Below are 16,349 nucleotides of genomic sequence, written 5' to 3'. Positions count from 1 at the left end.
CCTGCGGGTGGGAGCTGGACTAAGAAAGCTAAGTTGGACGTCAGTTAATACAAGTATAAAGTTTTTTTGCAAGGAAAGGGACTCTGGAGTAGTGTTGTTGATCGATTGAGGGACGATTGTCTAGTTTATTTCCGGAGATGATGAGCGGATGGAGAAAGGTGTGGAGACGGCAGTGGGACCGACGGTGTACTGTGATGGAGGGGCCAGCGTCACCACCAACGGCTTCTGATGGCTGTACGTAATAATAAGCTCTCTAGTCGAGGAGCAAGAGAAACCGGTCGAAACGCCAATCAAATAATCGTCGTTGAGAGGCATCCAAAAGGCGTGGTTGTCGGCGAGGGGAAGCTAGAGGAGTGAAAGTTTAGACAGAGGGCAAGGGAGGGAGGGGGTGGGGAAAGGGGAAAGGAAGGGGGTGTGCACGGACCATTAGATGGGACTCGGTGAACGCTAACTCTCAAACCCGCCGTCTCGTCTCAACAACTTCAGAAGTCGGCGGACATGGGAAACCCGCCCAGCCAGATGCCATGCCACATCCACTACCGGTACTTCCATGCCCAATGCCCGCCGAGCATGGAAATCGACCCCGTGATATGCTGGTTTGGCAACGCCTTCGCGCGGAACTGGGCGCCAGTACCTGGCTAATCTCCCCCCCGGATCGTCGCCATCGTCCAGTGTAGTTGTCCCCACTACCTATATGTAAAGGGCCTCAAGTCGTCCATGAACCGTGCTTTGGATGCCCATTCTGCCGTGGTAGGCCGTCCAACCTTTCTTTTACCTCGCATCCACCGCTCCTTACCTCAGTGGCTTACCCGAGTCCACCGTCTTCATCTCTCTGCTCTTCACTCCCCACTAGAGCAGACAGACTCTGCCACACTTTTTGGACAAATCCTTCTCTCTCCGCCAGAGGTACCGCCTCTCACTCTGCCAGAGCTGCTCCGGGAGTGCCTCTGCTGCTTCAGTAATTGCGACCGGCCATACGAACCATCAGGCCCCCGATCGCTTCCTGTCCTATCCGGATCGACCCGCTGCTCCGCCCGTCCAAGCTCCAGTGCCGGATCGTGGGCTTCGCGTTGTGAGAAACACTTCACAGGAGGACTTTGTTGCATCGGGCCCTTCCCAGCACGAACGCGCCCAAGAGACCTCTTGGCGGTTCCGCCTTTCAATTCCCATCGATAAACCTTGAAGACCACAGTGCCAGCAACCGGCCCAACCTATCCCATCATGGCGTCAGGAATGTCAGAAGAGCAATTGCGGGCCATCACGGTTTCCGAGCGCACCATGTCGGCTCTCTCCATAGCCGGCTCTCTCTTCATCATGGTTACCTTTCTCAAATGGCACTACTTCCGGAAACCCATCAATAGACTGGTCTTTTATGCTTCTTTCGGCAATGTCCTCGCCAATGTGGCTACCATGATTGGTACTGCTGATTTACCATCCCCCGGCGAGAGTATACCCTCTTTGTGTACATTTCAAGGTGTTCTGATTCAATGGTAAGCCCAAACCTCACCTCTCCGGGGTGTACAGCCAAGCTAATCTTCGCCAGGTTCATGATGGCCGACTCGCTTTGGGTATGTTGAGCACCAACTCTAATTATATGATCCGGTCCTAATCTCGCCTGACCAGGTCGTATGTATGGCTGCCAACGTCATGCTGGTTTTCTTTTATAGATACAACTCGCTTAAGCTTCGTCGCCTCGAGAAGTGGTACCTCTGTTTCTCCTACGGAGCCCCCTTCTCAATCGTCGTTCTCTACCTCATCGTCGAAAAGGCTACCCAAAAACCCATATTCGGTCCAGCAACGGTACGTGCTTTCATTCACTCTAGCTCTATAACTCTGACTTATCCTTTCAGATGTGGTGCTGGATTCATCCTAGAGTCGAGTGGATGCGCCTTGCTTTCTTCTACGTGCCTGTCTGGTAAGTACAAACCTGGGACCGCATGGCTTCTCAATCACTAACATGATGCAGGTGCTCTCTCACCGTCACCATCATCTTCTACATGTATACCGGCTACCATATTTTCTCTCGTGGGAAAGTAGCTGCGTCTGCTTCAAACCGGGACCCCATCGTCGAGAATCCCTTTACAGCTGCAAACGCCATTGAATGCAAGACGGAGATTTCTGTCCGATACGCGGGCAGTTCGGAGGAAACTGAATCCACCATTGCGGACCACAAGCCAAGCAACGATTCGAGAAGTTCCTTCTCCAGCACCCGCAACCTTTCTAGCATGAACCCGTCATCCCCGACTAGCGCCACCGCTGTGCGTCCCATCGCATCCAATCCTCAGGCAGGGGACAAGAAACTGGCTGCAGGGATACCGAATGATTCCGACGGGGATGCCAACCCCCATTACAAAGCCGCCGTGACTGGAGTCGCGAATGCCAATCACAACCCTAACCTCCACCGTAACATTGCCATGGAGCAGAACCACGCAGCATGGTCCTACTTCAAGGTCGCCTTCCTCATGTTCAGCGCCCTCTTCATCGTCTGGGTCCCGTCGACCATCAACCGCATCCAGCAGTTCGTCGATCCGGCCCACCCAAGGTTCGGTCTCACCCTGGCCTCTGCTCTCGTCCTCCCTCTTCAAGGCTTCTGGAACGCAATGGTCTACGTATCCACGACGTGGCCCGAATGTAAGCGTGCCTGGCGCGACCTCTACGGCCGCATCACCGGCCGCAAACCATCCGCAGCGCGATCCGACATTGGACGCAACGACCTCCATCGCACACGGACGGGTAGCGAAACGCAGGAATTCGACTCCATTGATGCGGTTGCGCTAAGGGAGGCCCTGAAGCAGGGGAATGAGCTGCAGCGGAGTGAAGAGTCCATCACGTATGCCGCGAAGACGCATCATCATATGGATTCCCGATAATTCCCATATTTTCCTTTTTCCTTTATCGTCCATGTTTTGCGCTGTGCTGTGCCGTGGTGCGACCGGCCTCCTTGCAGGCTCAACATTCTCTTCGAATTCTCCTATTTTCTCATTCTCTTGATGAAAGAACCTCATGCCTGCGGGGACTTTGAACCGTATATCTTTTAATTTTTTTTCCTTGGGTTTGTGTGGTCTTGAGGACACGTGGATATACCCCGACGGAATTGCACGAATTGGAGGACTTTTGTATGTTTGGTTCTTTAATGTGTCTTCCTTCCTACCTTCTCTTATGTAGGTACTTGTACGACTTGACTTGGGTATTCATCGGTGGCTTTGTGTTTTGGATAAGGGTTCGAGTGGGCCAGGACGGAACCCTGGTTGCTGGTGGTGCCATGCCTTAGGGGGTGGTGTGAATGGGTGCGTCGCCTGACAATTTATAAATCAAAGATTTGAATACCAGTTGAACTTGGACTATATACCGCATCCACCCTCTACCTAAGCCTCATACTTCATGCATTTCACTCATCCAAGCGTGCACATCTTTTCCCTAAATCCCTTCACATCCGCGGCCCCCCCTGAACCCTTGGCACGCCAATCGCTTCCAGTATATCATCCAGTTTCTCAGGCCGTCGACGCAAAAGATCCCATTCGGATTGCTGCTTGACCATCAGCGTGCCTGCTAGCGCCGTGCCGTTGAGCGAGACGGATCCCGCGACTGTGGTGCTGTTGTCGTCCCCCTCCTCGGCGTCATCGAGGAGGGTCTGGCCTTCGGCGCGGCGGGGGAGGATGGCCATTGCGGAAGTTGTTAGGGCGAGGTTGTAGCTTAGGGGGATGGGGTGGGTGGTTGGGAATGTGTTTGTGGTGGAGGAGGGGTCGAAGCCGTGGATGGCGGATTGGGCGGCGGCGAGGAGGGAGTGGTAGGTTTGGAGGAGGTAGGAGGGTGTTGGGGAGGAGGGGAGGCGGTGGGCGAAGTGTGTGATGGGGAGGGAGGGGTGTTGGAGTAGTGGGAAATCAGGGGAGTGTTCGGAGGAAGGGGTATCTGAGGAGTCTAGTAACTTGTAAGCCACGCAGATTCATAAATACGCCTTGTTTTCAAGATCACCATGTATGTATACATACCTTTCCCAACGACCTCGCCTTCGTTCAGGATCAAATCGAGGAGGAGTTCCCAGCCCGGCGCTCGCTCCTGCTCCCTGATGCTCTCGACCGGCAGGAATTGTAAATGCCGATGCGGTTGACTCGCCCCGCTGTGTTCGCCCGAGTTGAAGAAGGCGAATAATCGCTTCCTCGCCTGTTTCTGCTGGTTCTTCTCTGGAATAGGAGAGGGCTGGTCACGTGTTTCACTCCCTCCTCCTTCGCCTTCCCCTTCTCCGGATGAGGAAGATAAAACTGATGAATCTTCTTCCCAAGCCCTCAAACACACATACGCGACCTCCAAATCATCTTCCTCGAGAGCATGCGTCTGCGGCTTGTTGGCCTTGGTAGCGAGGATAAAGTGGGCAGGAATGATGGGGAATTTGTTCAGCACGAGGATGTGCGTAGCGGACTTGGAATTACTACTAGAAGAAGCAGCACGCTGGGGGATTTCGGCAACCAGGAGGTCTTGGGGAGGATCTTCAAAGGGGTCGCGCTTCTGGGGTGCACCGTCTGTTTTCGCCTCTGGATTGGACGCTGTGGGTTTTTTGGCGAGCGTGGGACAGTAGCGGAGTTGGAACTGGATAGGGTCGTTAGTATTGTAAAAATTCTTGATTGTTGATATATTGGTATGTACTGGTCACGGGGAGTGACGATGGTTTGGGCGTGGGCGGGCTTACGGCGATACCACGCGAGGTGCGAATTGTAGTTACTTCGGAAGGGGTGAAGAATATGGACGAGTTCGCCTTTGCGGCGCTGAACTTGGCCTCGACCAAGCTTCGGAGGGATTCTGAGAGTCCGAAAAGCATTCTTTTCATGAGGCTGTGAATTGGATTATGACGAATGATGGACGGTAGTTGGGTAGGGCTGGGCTGTGGTTTCCCTGCTACTCCGGATTCTGGCGGGCACGGGCCACATTTGCCATCTTCATCCAACCCCGAACGCTCACTTCACTTCTGTCCATCATTGTCATGTCTGCCATGTCAAGGCAGCTCAACCGCTCTATTGCATTACTGTTGTGATTGGAAAGCAGTTCAAGCAATACCGCTGTTCATAACTGTCTGATGAAAATCGCTACACACTTGCACGCCCATTCGTGGCCACACTTTCACGTTCCTTCACAAGCACTCCTGCACTCCTCCTGAAGCGACGTGAATGAATGGCACGAATGACCGGCCTCAGAACAAAGATCGGAACCCGAAGCAACCCTGGCCTTGCGGCTTGTCCTATCTAGCTACTCCTTTGACGCCGGAAGAAGCAAACGAAAGACAGAACCCCGATCCGCTGAACATGAAAGAGATATGACAAATCCAGGAGCTCCTTCTTGTCCCCCTCCACGCCATTCGCCTTCATGAGTTGCCAGGGTATATGATACAGAAATATGGTACACACATCAGAGCCTGAACAGAACCAAACCCGAGTTGAAAAGGAGAGTGAACGATCCGACAATTTCCGGGACGTCGCACGACAGACAGGAAGAGCGAGGACATGGAATAGCTCGACCGTTGGCCGAACCAGAGCTGTCCAAACCCAGAGCCGTCGCAATGCAGACGTGACCAGGAAATCCCGGATTCGCTCGTAAGAGTACCAGTCGGGAGCAAACCAGTGCAGACCGAATCCGTCGAGCCGGTCATATCAAGACATAACCCAGTTTCCTGACCATCGATCCAAGACGATTTCTGTCCATGATCGTTCGTCAGGCTAAGCCCTCAAGCTCAAGCCACTTCTTCTTGCACGTCGAGTTGCCAAACTTGTAGGATCCGCCGTTCTCAGTGATGTACTCAGCAACTCGCTTCCAGGAGATTCTTGTAAAGCGCTGTTCCTGAGTTGCCGAAGGCCGGTCGCGGGTGACGCTGTCGAGCTCCATGGCCACAATTTCCTTCAACAGCATGATCTGTTTACGTTAGCGTCGTCCGTCCGTTATAAGAGTTATAGAGGTCAGGTAACATACATCGTTGTCGGTCCAGACGGGCTTGCGAACTCGATCCTTCCTAGGCTTGGTAAGGGACCTGTACCGGCCCCTCAGAGTCGACTCCGCCACACTGGTGCCCATCCTCTTGCGGATGTCCTTGTAGGTGAGCCCAAGACGCTTTCCTTCAAGAAGGATCTCGTCCTCCCTCTTCCTGATGAGGGATGCCTCAATTGAAGCCGCGGTTGGACCCGCACCCTGTTCTGTGTGTTGTTTGTCTGGGTTGGCGTTGGAGCTAACCGCCAACCCAGAGCCGTCACTGCAATTGTTAGAAGGGAGTTCGAAAGGAGCAGCCAAGGCAACCACGCGTGGTACATAGGGTGGTATGGCTGGAGTGCGCGGTTGCAGGCTCATGCGGTGTGCCTGGCCATTTACCTGAGAAACGACGTGCACCTGATCGAGGTTCTCGAAACCTCGCGTACCGGACGAAGGGTGGACGCCGAACTGCCACGAAGGTAGACCGTTGATGTGGTGTACACTAGAGGTTGTCTGGTACGGCTGAGCGAATCCCGAACCAAATCCTGTCAAGCCGGGTGCTGGGGCCGAAGTCAAATACTGCTGTCCGCTGGACCAGGTGCTGTTCGAGACGAAGTTGCCGAAATTGGTGCTCGCATAGCGATGCTGCTCGGGCTCGGGCTCTGGATCGAAATCGGTGGTGCTCGCCGGTGAGCCTGAGGAGAGATCAGTCTCCACATCCGCTGCGTGCGGTGGCGGATAGACCATGGGCCTACCCGACGACACCACCTGCGACGGCCAAAGAGATCCTCCACCCATGGCGCCTTTTCCGAGGTTGTAACTGTATTGGAGCCCACCGATATCAACAGTCTGTTGCTCTGGGTGAAAAGCTACCCAGTTGGGGACCTCGCCGCTGTCCACTATGTGCGGATAATAGGCTGCAGGCTGAATCAAAAGAGGAGTTTCGATCTCGAGCACCGACTTCCAGTCGCAACTGTTATAGGCGTGCACCACGCTCTCCGCTGCAGGGTCTCTCTGAAGCCTGTCAGCAAAAGCCGACTGTTGAACTTGCAAGTTGCACGCTTGCAAGTTGCACGCTTGCAGGTTGCACGCTGCAACACTTACCAAGGACGCGTCGGCCACAACCGCTGCAGCGACTTGAATTGTCTCGCACTGTTGTTGAATCGACGTCTCGAAGAAGTATTGAGACTCGCGGATACCCTCAGCGTTTTCAGCGCGAAGTCCCGTGCTATGGTGCGCAATATCGGCCATTGCAACGGCTGTTGTTTTGGCGGTGTCGCTGCGGCATGCGTGCTTAAGACCTATCAAGGGACGACCCCGCCCGACTCTACTTCACCTACAAGTACCCCCTGCTTCAGACTAGCAGCTGAATTGGTTATTCGATGTCGGTGAATTCCTATTGTGGGGCCGGTCGCTTCAAGAATAGGAATGGACAATAGTTGTCGACCCTTCACCGACACTCCGCAGTGACGTCCACTACCTGGCTCCACGCTCAGGCGCGCCGCTATTTGATAACTTTGATTCGGCCTTCGAAGGTAATTAGGTAAGTCGTTCGGGGAAGATGTCGAAAGTAGGCGCCGATATAACTGGATTTCGGTAACTTCCGCAGTGAGGGAGTTGATACTGGCTTATAACGGGACCAGAATTGGCAGCTACTCTGCGAAGCATTGTCAGTGCCCATGTTTCCACGGCCTTCAGTGGCTTCTTACCTTCCAGATACGCCACGACGAGATCGAAGAAGCCAGGAAGCCTAATGACTGAAACGGGTCGCCTGGACAGGCGCAAACAGACTACGCGGCCATCAGCGAAGGGCCTCGTGGTACGAATCCGGCGATAGTACGTACCAGACCGCAGATTCGTGGATGTCAGAGGATGCCCTTGCCTTGAGAGCATCAAAATGCACGCCTTCAGATCCCGCCTCTGAAACATCATCCTTATATCGTCCATGCCGATACCGTTCCCCACACGCAGAGCCTTCTATTTCGAGGCTTCATGTCTCTCCGCCACGGCTACGGAAGGCACGCCGCCCTTCCGTACCAAAATTCACAGCTTTCCCAATCATACATGCCCTGAGGGCCTGTAGGATGGGAGGCTGGCAAGGCGCATGGGCATACCTTTCTTACCCCACGACAGCGAACACTAATTCGGGGGCATACCTGACGCCTGCCAGAGCAGCAGAGCAGTGACAACCATGATCTCAAACGTGGCTAGGCCGGAGATATTGCAAGTGTCCAGTTCCGCTTCCCGGGATGCATCTGGCATGGTCCAAGGATTCGACCTATCATTGTCCACCATAGAGCGTTCAAAACCAAGAAAGACTGTTTCTCTCGTACCTGAATGGAGCTGGCGTGCGGCATCGGCTTGCTCTTTTTTAGGTCTGACGTGCAGATGCGAACGGATAGCTGCATGGCAAACCGTAGAGACGCCACTCCCGCCTTTTCGACCTACCAATCAGGTGTCTGCACCCCAAACAGCACAAGCAGCGGAGGCGGGGATAAGTAAGATCTTCACCAGGATCCCAGGGTTTGAAGGACAGCCCTATCAGTCTTGCGCTTCAGACTGCGTTGTACATATAGGAGCACACCCCACACGGAGGCCTGCACTATTCCTGAGCCCTTTTCCCCTTCTTCATGTGCCAGAAGGGGCAAGAATCGCCACTTTGATTTTAGGCAGCTTGCATGGGGCCGATGCTGTCAGTTGTCGATTTGCAGTCTAGATGCCGTTCATGCGACTCCGGCACGTGGATGGGGTTGTCCAGTTAAAACACCGGTTGGCTTTGGCAAGCCTCACGATGTTCGCGCTTCCTTGTCACTTCCCGCAGGTCTCGTCGTAGGAGATCTGCCTGGGAAAGATACGTCATGTGTTCTTGCGGCCTCACTCGGAGAGGAAGTGCACCGACCTCGGTAGAAGATGGCAGTCGGATTTGTCCGTTGCGGATGGATGCGGTCTAACAGCCCTTCTTCTCATGGGGAGGTTGGCTCCCGTGCCGCTGGTGTCACGAGTCGCTAAGTTCGTCGGAGGTATCACGAAACGGTGGGCGTGCATGCGTTAGCCCCCTCGAGACGTATGTCATTCGGTGATTGCCGCGGCTTGCCATTTCCGATCAACCTCAGATCTGATATCGCTTTGTCTGGGCGATGAAGTGGCCACCTGCCTGGTTGAATGCTTGACGAAAGAAAGAGTGCGGGATTGCGAGGAATGGAGAGTTTTCTGCAAGATACTCGCGATTCGGCCTACGTACATGCTTCAACCAACCTGTCTCGCATTTCGTTCAACTCGAGCTCTCAGAGTTTCGACTGCCACAGTCTCGCCTGCCCAGGAAGCAACTCGAAGTCCTTCCACGGCAACTGCAAGAAGTCCCAGATGTAGTGGAACCTGTGATGCATAAGTGGTTAGCGGGGATCTCCTTGTTTCATGGGCACATAGCCGTTTGGCAGCCGTCACCCCCACAATTTCAAGTCCCCCCACTCGGCCAAGTGCAGAGGTGATGGACTTACCTGTCGCTACCAAAGAATGGCTCCTCCTCGCCTTTGGAGTTCTTGACGATGAACCACGGGCATCCGAAAGCGCCCTTGGCCAGGGCTTCCTTTGTGTTGTCATTCAGAGCTTGCTTGCACTCGGGGCTGTTTGCTTTCTCCAGAATCTCACAGACGTCGGCCTCGCTATATCTCTTTGACAGGACCTGGGCGACCTGATCCGGCTTGCTGATATCCAGGCCATCTTCCCACAAGGCGCGGAAAAAGTCCAGCAGCGTCGGAACGAGTAAGTTAGGATGTTTCGTTTTGATAAAGACCAAGGCCCTCTGCGGGAGCAGGCTGAGAATGGGGAAGTTTTTCGGTGTCTTCATGTTCGGTGTACCGAAGTACTTCATTGCCCGTTTCACATCATACTTCCCGTATTTGCCCTTGGCTGGCAATGTCCACGGTGGCTTGTTACCTGGGGTTTTCTATGGTTAGGTTTCTGTTTCTGTTTCTGGATACATGCCTGGGTTTTGGGGCGGGGAAAGGGAGTTGTCTTACCGCTACCGACGTTAATCCCACCGAGGAAGACGGGAACTATACTGTCTCATGTCAGCGGCATCGTGTGGGAGCGGGAAGAGAGCATGGACAGCGGGAGGCTGGGATAACAGGGTGGGTGTCCCAGCACGTGCGGTTGGTTGCAGCGTGGAGCGTGCACCGTGCAGTGTGGGATGAATGGAATGGTAGAAGAGCTCGTGCGAGGGAGAGGTGAAGGACGTACTCCAACTCCACATTGTGGGACGCGAGTTTCTCTCGATTCTTCTCGAGTTGAAGAAGTGCAAACCACGAGTACAGGGACACTAGAGAGGGATGTTAGTCGAGCCGACCAATCAACAAACTTACCTCTCTCTCTCTCACTTCTGGAGTGGAAGATGGGGAGGAGGTCTGATAGGTCTTGACGCACCGCAGTCCAAGTAGGCAGTAATCTTGCCAGCCATTGTCACGGTCAGCAAGACGGATCCTCCAGTGCTCTGAATAATGATTATTCAACAGCTCCAGTCGTCTTAAGATATATGGTGGAGGTGAGTGGAAATCTGGGGTGCATACACAGCATGAACGAGGCTTGGCAGCCGAGGTTCGCGGATCTGGGGAACCTCACCTCACCCGACCAAATATCAGATCAGTAATCAGTTCTCACGTTCCCACGCCCTTTGCTACTCTACGTCTCCGCATTTCCGCGTCTCTGCGAAGATGAGGGTGCCTGAAGGTCGTACGAAGGTCGTACGAAGTTGCGAACCCCGCTTCTTCGTATATCTTGCAGATGACGGCAATTGTGAGAGTTTTAGACTACCACCCAAAGATCTCATTGACACGAGACCATGACGGGCGCAACGAAGCAAGTAGCTCTCGTCGTGGGAGCATCACGGGGCATTGGACGACAAGTTGCCATTGACCTTGCAAAGAACGGCTATGCGGGTATTTACTTTTCACTGCGTATCTCTCCCTCCCATCTACTAACTCGGCACAGTCGTCGTCTCCGCAAAGAGCACCTCCGACGCCTCCGCCGTCCATCCCTTCCCCCCAGACCCCAACTCCCCTCAATCGACCATCAGCACCGTCGCCCGCGAAATCCTCGAAGCCGGCGGCACCGCCACGGCCATCCCCGTCGACACGCGCGACCCAGATAGCATCCAGCGCCTCATTGACCAAACCGTGTCCACCTACGGCCGGCTGGACGTCATCGTCTACAACTCCGGCGCAATATGGTGGGCCTCTGTGGAAAACACGCCCCTCAAGCGCTTCCAGCTCATGCAGCGCGTCAACATCGAGGGCTTGTATGCCACCATCCAAGCCGCGCTGCCGCAGTTCGCTCGGCAGGATTGGAAGGGCAGGATCATCGTCGTGAGTCCGCCCATCTATAGCCGCTTCTTCCGCGGCAAGACGGCGTACGCAATGGGCAAGGTCGGCATGAGCGTGCTGACGAAGGGGTTGGCGATGGATTGGGTGCGCGAGGGGAAAACGGGTATGGCCATCTCGAGTGTCTGGCCGGCCGTAGCGATTCAGTCGGCTGCGACGGAGCGGCTGGGTAAGGAGGATTTGAAGGATCTGAGGAAGGCGACAATCTTCTCGGATGCGATATTGGCCATGTTGAAGGCTCCCGTGGAGATGGTGAATGGGGAGTTGGAGGTAGATGAGGATTTTCTGAGGAAGGTGGGTGTGAAGGATTTTGGAAAGTATAGCGTTGTGCCTGAGGCGAGGCCGAGGAGGATTATGCCGGTTGAGTTTCCGGATTTGAGGGTTGCTGAGCAGGAGGATGAGGGGAACAGGGTGGATAGTACGAAGTTGAGGGCGAAGTTGTGAGATGAGTAGGATCAAGTGTAGCAATGCCGGGAGGGCGCAGGAGTGCTGTTGAATAGACTCTGTGTCGCAATATGGATCCGTGAATAGACGCTGTAGTTTCCAAGTTCCGCTTTAGATCCAGGTATACGACGTAGCTACAGCCTGGACTATGGTAGAAAATGGGGTTGTTTGATTAATGCTTCCATAGGAACGCCAATCTACGTTGCATGCTCCGATATGAGAAGTAGTATTGTACAGGCCTGGTATTCTCGATTGATACCTGGGATACTCACAGACCCTCGTATTAGTCGTCAATGAGGAGTTTAGCTATCGTGTCGGCTACACTGCTGCGATCCGTCCTGCAATAGAGGATGGAGGCACAAACTCATAGTCTACTCCTAGGTGTGAGGGGGAGGTGCTGTCGTCCAAACTGAGACCGAACTGGATTAGTTCTGCCGGGCCGAAACACACCCGTACGCTAGCACGCTTCTGGCGTGGCGTCCTTGCCCCGCATACGCCAAGCGCAGGAAATCCGGGGAACTTTTCCGCGACTGCAAACATACCTCGGCTCAACTGCTCGCAGGAGACTCGCGGTAACTGAGGCCCGCGCGAGGCAGCCCGCCATGTAAGTAGAGCTTCAAAGCAAAGGATTCCAACAGTATCATCGTCACCCTCCATCAAGCGCCTCCAACACCGCCAGCATGTCCGGCTTCAAGACACAGACGAGTCCCCCGCCGACGTCGCACGTCCTCCTCAGCTATCCCGCCCCCTTCGTCCTCCTCGTCACCATCAACCGCGAGCGCCAGATGAACAGCATCCCCTTCGCGGGGCACACGGAAATGGGCGAGGTCTTCGACTGGTTCGACCGCGAGCCCAATCTGCGCGTCGCCATCATCACGGGGGCGGGCAAGAAGGCGTTTTGCGCCGGCCAGGACCTCATTGAGCTGGGCAAGATCAGATCCGGCAAGGTCAAGACGAGTTCGGCGCTGATGCGGCATCCGCTGAGCGGGTTTGGGGGTGTGAGCAGGAGGGCGGGGAAGAAGCCGATCATTGCGGCTGTGAATGGGTTTGCGTTTGGGGGTGGGTTTGAGATTGTGCTTGGTTGGTAGGTTTCTGATTTCCTTGCCCTTGTTTCGGCCTTGTTGGTTTTTGGATCTTTTCGAGTTAGGTCCTGTTGGGTCTCTCGGATGTCTCTTTCTCCCGCTTCCCGCTTTCCCCTTCCCCCACCTCTCCCCGGTTGCTGGGCTTGTTGGCCGGACTCCCACCGCAGTTCCGGATTCCGCACACCCCGCCTTTTGGCGAATGGGTCACTGACGTCGGTTTCGCTTTCCTACGTGTCCATTATGGAGACCCTGTGGAGCCAAAGGGCACTAACATGAGTGAACAGTGATATGGTTGTGGCATCGCCCAACGCAACCTTTGGCCTCCCAGAGGCCCTCCGCGGCATCTTCGCCGCTGCCGGTGGACCGGCGAGACTGGTCCGCATCGTGGGCCTGCCCGTAGCAAGTGAAATAGCCTTGACGGGCGTGCCCATCACTGCACAGCGAGCAAAGGAACTCAACATCATCAACCGCATCTCATCGTCCCAGGAGACGCTGCTGGAGGAAGCCCTGAAGCTCGCAAATGGGATTGCCAACATCTCCCCTGATGCAGCGATTGTGACGAGGGCGGCACTCAAGGATGCGCTGGAGCATGGCAGTGTGGAGAGGGCGACACAGCTGACCCTGGAGAGGTACAATGAGGCCCTGCAGACGGGCGAGAATGCCCTGGAGGGGCTGATGGCGTTTGCGGAAAAGCGCAAGCCGAACTGGAAGCCTTCTAAGCTGTAATCATCTGTACCTTCTGTGTATAGACTATTCTTATCTAGGGAATTAGATCTCTTGCTAATGAATCATGCCGCTTCTCGTTTAGACTCTGGATGAATCGGAAATATAGTGCCATGCCACACCATTCCAGTTTCTCGCAACCCGGAGGACCCTTCTCCAACGGTTTGCTTTTACGCACAGCAGTACAATGCTTGGCCTTCCCACCCCCAGGGGCCTGGCTCGCCCCCTGTGCCTCAACTTCCAAAAAGTGCCAGTAATTGGCGACACACGACGCGTCCCATCACCAACCACAGGTGTCCCCTTCCTCCACCTGAGTCAGATTGCCAGCCACTGAACGACCTCGTCTCCAGCGAACTCCACATACCGTTAACTACCCCAGTTTACACCATGATGATGCCGTTAGCAGTCCCTCGCTTCCCAATATTCAGGCCCCGCTTCCCCGCAATTTGATATCCGGAAGCGTTGCCACACTATGGATCCCTCGGCCGCGGCCTTCTCTGACGCTGCACAGAGGTATTATAGACAGTGTAGAATCCAAAAGTTTCGTCCCTCCAGCTTGACTCGACTTCGTTGAGGGATTATCTTCACCTTCATTGCTGCGTTGCTGTTCGCTACTCTGCATGAGTGAGCAGTGATCTACTATTCGTTCGATACGACACGAAACGATTGAATCGTCCCGTCATCCTTTCGGGACTCTTGCCAATCTACTATTTGTACATATACGTCGCTCCCAGCAGCCATCATGGTGACCCGCCGTGCCAGTGACGCCGCGCCCCCTCCCACCACCATCGCCCCCATCGTCAAGCGCAAGCGACGTGCGTCCTGCCTGGGCGAGCAGGAGAGGCGGGAACGCAAAAGAGCTATTGACCGAGAGGCCCAACGGTCGCTGAGAGAGAAGACCAAGACGCACATCGCCGAGCTCGAGAGGACGATCCAGATCCTAAGAGATCAGGACCGGAACGGAGCAACGGCGAGTTTGCTGTCTGAAATCGACGCACTGAGGACGGAGAATGAGAGATTGAGGGATGTTATTGATAGTGTCAAGAGTGTTGTCGGGTGTGAGATCTTTGGGAGGAGTCATGCCAGTGCCTCTGGCTCTCCCACTGACAGTAGCAGTAATGCCGCCATTGCGAGTGCAGCAAGATTGGATGGCACTTCTCCGGCCGCGAGTGGCAAAGGTGAGAAAGCTTTTGCTGGAACCAGCAACACCATCTATACGAACGAAGAGAGACTCACGTGGAACCCATAGCCCTGCAATCAAACTCCCCGAAACCACGCACAAACTCCATCTCCGCGACACCAGACATGAAGCCCACGCTTCTAACCCCCACCTCAGTCGTGAACGATCCCATGCCGGTCCACTTCGACTCCATGACCTTCGCTCATCACATCCCCACAACATCCGCCGCCGTCGATTTAGACGGCATGACCATCAGCAGTCTGCCTCCCCATCCATCTCATGAACTAGGTCTCCCCATGGATCTCGACCCCGTCTTTGAGATGCCCGAAGAACGCCACGGCCCTGTTCTCGAACCGAGCGAACACTCCATCAACCCTGGGAACAATCACAACAACAATGACGACAACGACGACGAAACATGCCCCGACTCCCCCACCACCGCAGCCTTCGCCCCTTTCATCCACGAAATTTTCGGCCCGTCGTGGCGCTGTCCTTCTCCCGTTGTCCTACACTTCGACAATGCGGATCGCCCGTCGACTGCATCGCCGTCCTCTTCCTCTTCCTCCTCCTCGCCCTCCACTGCAAACAACACCGCCACGACTCTCGCTTCCATCTGGAGGAAGATGGGGAACAACGACCTCTCTGGAAAAACGTTCTCCTATCTACCAGGTACGGCTAACGTATGCATCAAAACGTGCCTGGCACACGAACTAACAAGTGCAATACAGACTCGCGACCTCAGGACCTCATGAAAAGGGATAGAGCGGTCCCCGGTCCGGTTCCCATTTTGTCGACGCCTAAGGGTGGAGAGGTGGGGTGTGGTGTGGTATGTACTCTCTTCTTCTTCGCTTTCTTGCTCTTCTTTTACCTCCTCCTCCTCCTCCTCCTCCTCCTCCTCCTCTTCTTCTCCTTCTTCTCGGACCCCTTTCTATATACGCAGCCTTATTCGTAGTCTATGAGCAATGCTAATGTATTCCCTCTTGCAGCAAAAGTTACACGCGATCAAAGGTCCGTTTTCCCTTCCCCTCTTCCCCCGGGCCCTCCGTGGGGAAGAAACATCATTTACAATGTCCCAGTCCTATCCTAACCCTACCGAATACATCCTAGCCCGTCTACGTAGATCGCTGCTTTGAAATAGTAAGAATATCTTCGGCTCAATCAGCAGTCCAACACTGCTAATGCCCTCCCAGCGCAGCCAATCCCCGCCTCCAAACACATCGCTCTAGGAATAGACTTCTCACCTTGGCACATATTAGCTCTAACCTCGTCGCCTACCTCTACCTCTTCACAATCCGAGCGCCTATTCTCGCCTCATTACACTACCCTATCGGCGCTTCGTGTAGCTCCGCTCACGATGAATCGAAGACGCTTGCTTGCTTCCTTTGATGAGGAGGGATGGGGCGTATACGGCAAGTCCGTTGTTTAAGTGATTAATAGAGCGGCTGAAATTCGTGGATGGTGGGATAATGGGGAAGATCTGACGGGTCGATAGATGCGTACCTGCATGGATAGACGCACGCATGCATGCATCATGCATGTACGGATGGATTGCAGGAACACCTGTCTGGGCTGGGGTCCTCAATGGGCGCACGAGTT

General features: G+C 54.6%; 8 protein-coding genes across 8 annotated transcripts; 5 read left to right on the top strand and 3 right to left on the bottom strand.

Annotated features, from left to right (window-relative positions):
• The first annotated feature begins 949 nt into the window (after positions 1-949).
• On the top strand, positions 950-3,149 carry EI97DRAFT_63239 (family A G protein-coupled receptor-like protein). Its single transcript, XM_033802970.1, has 5 exons — positions 950-1,490; positions 1,544-1,568; positions 1,624-1,800; positions 1,851-1,915; positions 1,967-3,149. The coding sequence occupies exons 1-5, from the start codon at positions 1,222-1,224 to the stop codon at positions 2,868-2,870; spliced, it is 1,440 nt and encodes a 479-aa protein (XP_033653547.1). The 5' UTR covers positions 950-1,221; the 3' UTR covers positions 2,871-3,149.
• A 175-nt stretch (positions 3,150-3,324) lies between these two features.
• Positions 3,325-4,854, bottom strand: EI97DRAFT_433938 (uncharacterized protein). The gene is made up of 3 exons (XM_033798494.1): positions 4,685-4,854; positions 3,990-4,584; positions 3,325-3,918 (listed from the first exon to the last, which is right to left on the bottom strand). Exons 1-3 carry the CDS (start codon positions 4,811-4,813, stop codon positions 3,428-3,430), a joined length of 1,215 nt encoding a protein of 404 aa, XP_033653546.1. The 5' UTR covers positions 4,814-4,854; the 3' UTR covers positions 3,325-3,427.
• An 846-nt stretch (positions 4,855-5,700) lies between these two features.
• EI97DRAFT_458997 (uncharacterized protein) lies at positions 5,701-7,200 on the bottom strand (the record flags this gene model as incomplete). The annotated part of the gene is made up of 3 exons (XM_033800960.1): positions 5,701-5,898; positions 5,956-6,963; positions 7,054-7,200. 3 exons carry the CDS (start codon positions 7,198-7,200, stop codon positions 5,701-5,703), a joined length of 1,353 nt encoding a protein of 450 aa, XP_033653545.1.
• Positions 7,201-8,018: 818 nt separating this feature from the next.
• On the top strand, positions 8,019-8,903 carry EI97DRAFT_63297 (uncharacterized protein). Its single transcript, XM_033802971.1, has one exon. The coding sequence runs from the start codon at positions 8,141-8,143 to the stop codon at positions 8,663-8,665; it is 525 nt and encodes a 174-aa protein (XP_033653544.1). The 5' UTR covers positions 8,019-8,140; the 3' UTR covers positions 8,666-8,903.
• A 330-nt stretch (positions 8,904-9,233) lies between these two features.
• Positions 9,234-10,405, bottom strand: EI97DRAFT_458996 (thioredoxin-like protein; the record flags this gene model as incomplete). The annotated part of the gene is made up of 5 exons (XM_033800959.1): positions 9,234-9,324; positions 9,447-9,885; positions 9,969-10,009; positions 10,189-10,267; positions 10,372-10,405. 5 exons carry the CDS (start codon positions 10,403-10,405, stop codon positions 9,234-9,236), a joined length of 684 nt encoding a protein of 227 aa, XP_033653543.1.
• Positions 10,406-10,593: 188 nt separating this feature from the next.
• On the top strand, positions 10,594-11,929 carry EI97DRAFT_433932 (NAD(P)-binding protein). Its single transcript, XM_033798493.1, has 2 exons — positions 10,594-10,883; positions 10,936-11,929. The coding sequence occupies exons 1-2, from the start codon at positions 10,787-10,789 to the stop codon at positions 11,766-11,768; spliced, it is 930 nt and encodes a 309-aa protein (XP_033653542.1). The 5' UTR covers positions 10,594-10,786; the 3' UTR covers positions 11,769-11,929.
• Positions 11,930-12,312: 383 nt separating this feature from the next.
• EI97DRAFT_501731 (ClpP/crotonase) lies at positions 12,313-13,645 on the top strand. Its single transcript, XM_033802718.1, has 2 exons — positions 12,313-12,852; positions 13,135-13,645. The coding sequence occupies exons 1-2, from the start codon at positions 12,449-12,451 to the stop codon at positions 13,574-13,576; spliced, it is 846 nt and encodes a 281-aa protein (XP_033653541.1). The 5' UTR covers positions 12,313-12,448; the 3' UTR covers positions 13,577-13,645.
• A 670-nt stretch (positions 13,646-14,315) lies between these two features.
• Positions 14,316-16,200, top strand: EI97DRAFT_501730 (uncharacterized protein; the record flags this gene model as incomplete). Its single annotated transcript, XM_033802717.1, has 5 exons — positions 14,316-14,751; positions 14,910-15,422; positions 15,482-15,579; positions 15,740-15,761; positions 15,944-16,200. The coding sequence occupies 5 exons, from the start codon at positions 14,316-14,318 to the stop codon at positions 16,177-16,179; spliced, it is 1,305 nt and encodes a 434-aa protein (XP_033653540.1). The 3' UTR covers positions 16,180-16,200.
• Positions 16,201-16,349: the final 149 nt, after the last annotated feature.

The sequence above is a fragment of the Westerdykella ornata genome, assembly GCF_010094085.1.
Source record: "Westerdykella ornata strain CBS 379.55 unplaced genomic scaffold EI97scaffold_12, whole genome shotgun sequence".
NCBI lineage: Eukaryota > Fungi > Ascomycota > Dothideomycetes > Pleosporales > Sporormiaceae > Westerdykella > Westerdykella ornata.
Note: the sequence above shows the minus strand (reverse complement) of the source record. Positions and strands in the feature narration are given on the sequence as shown.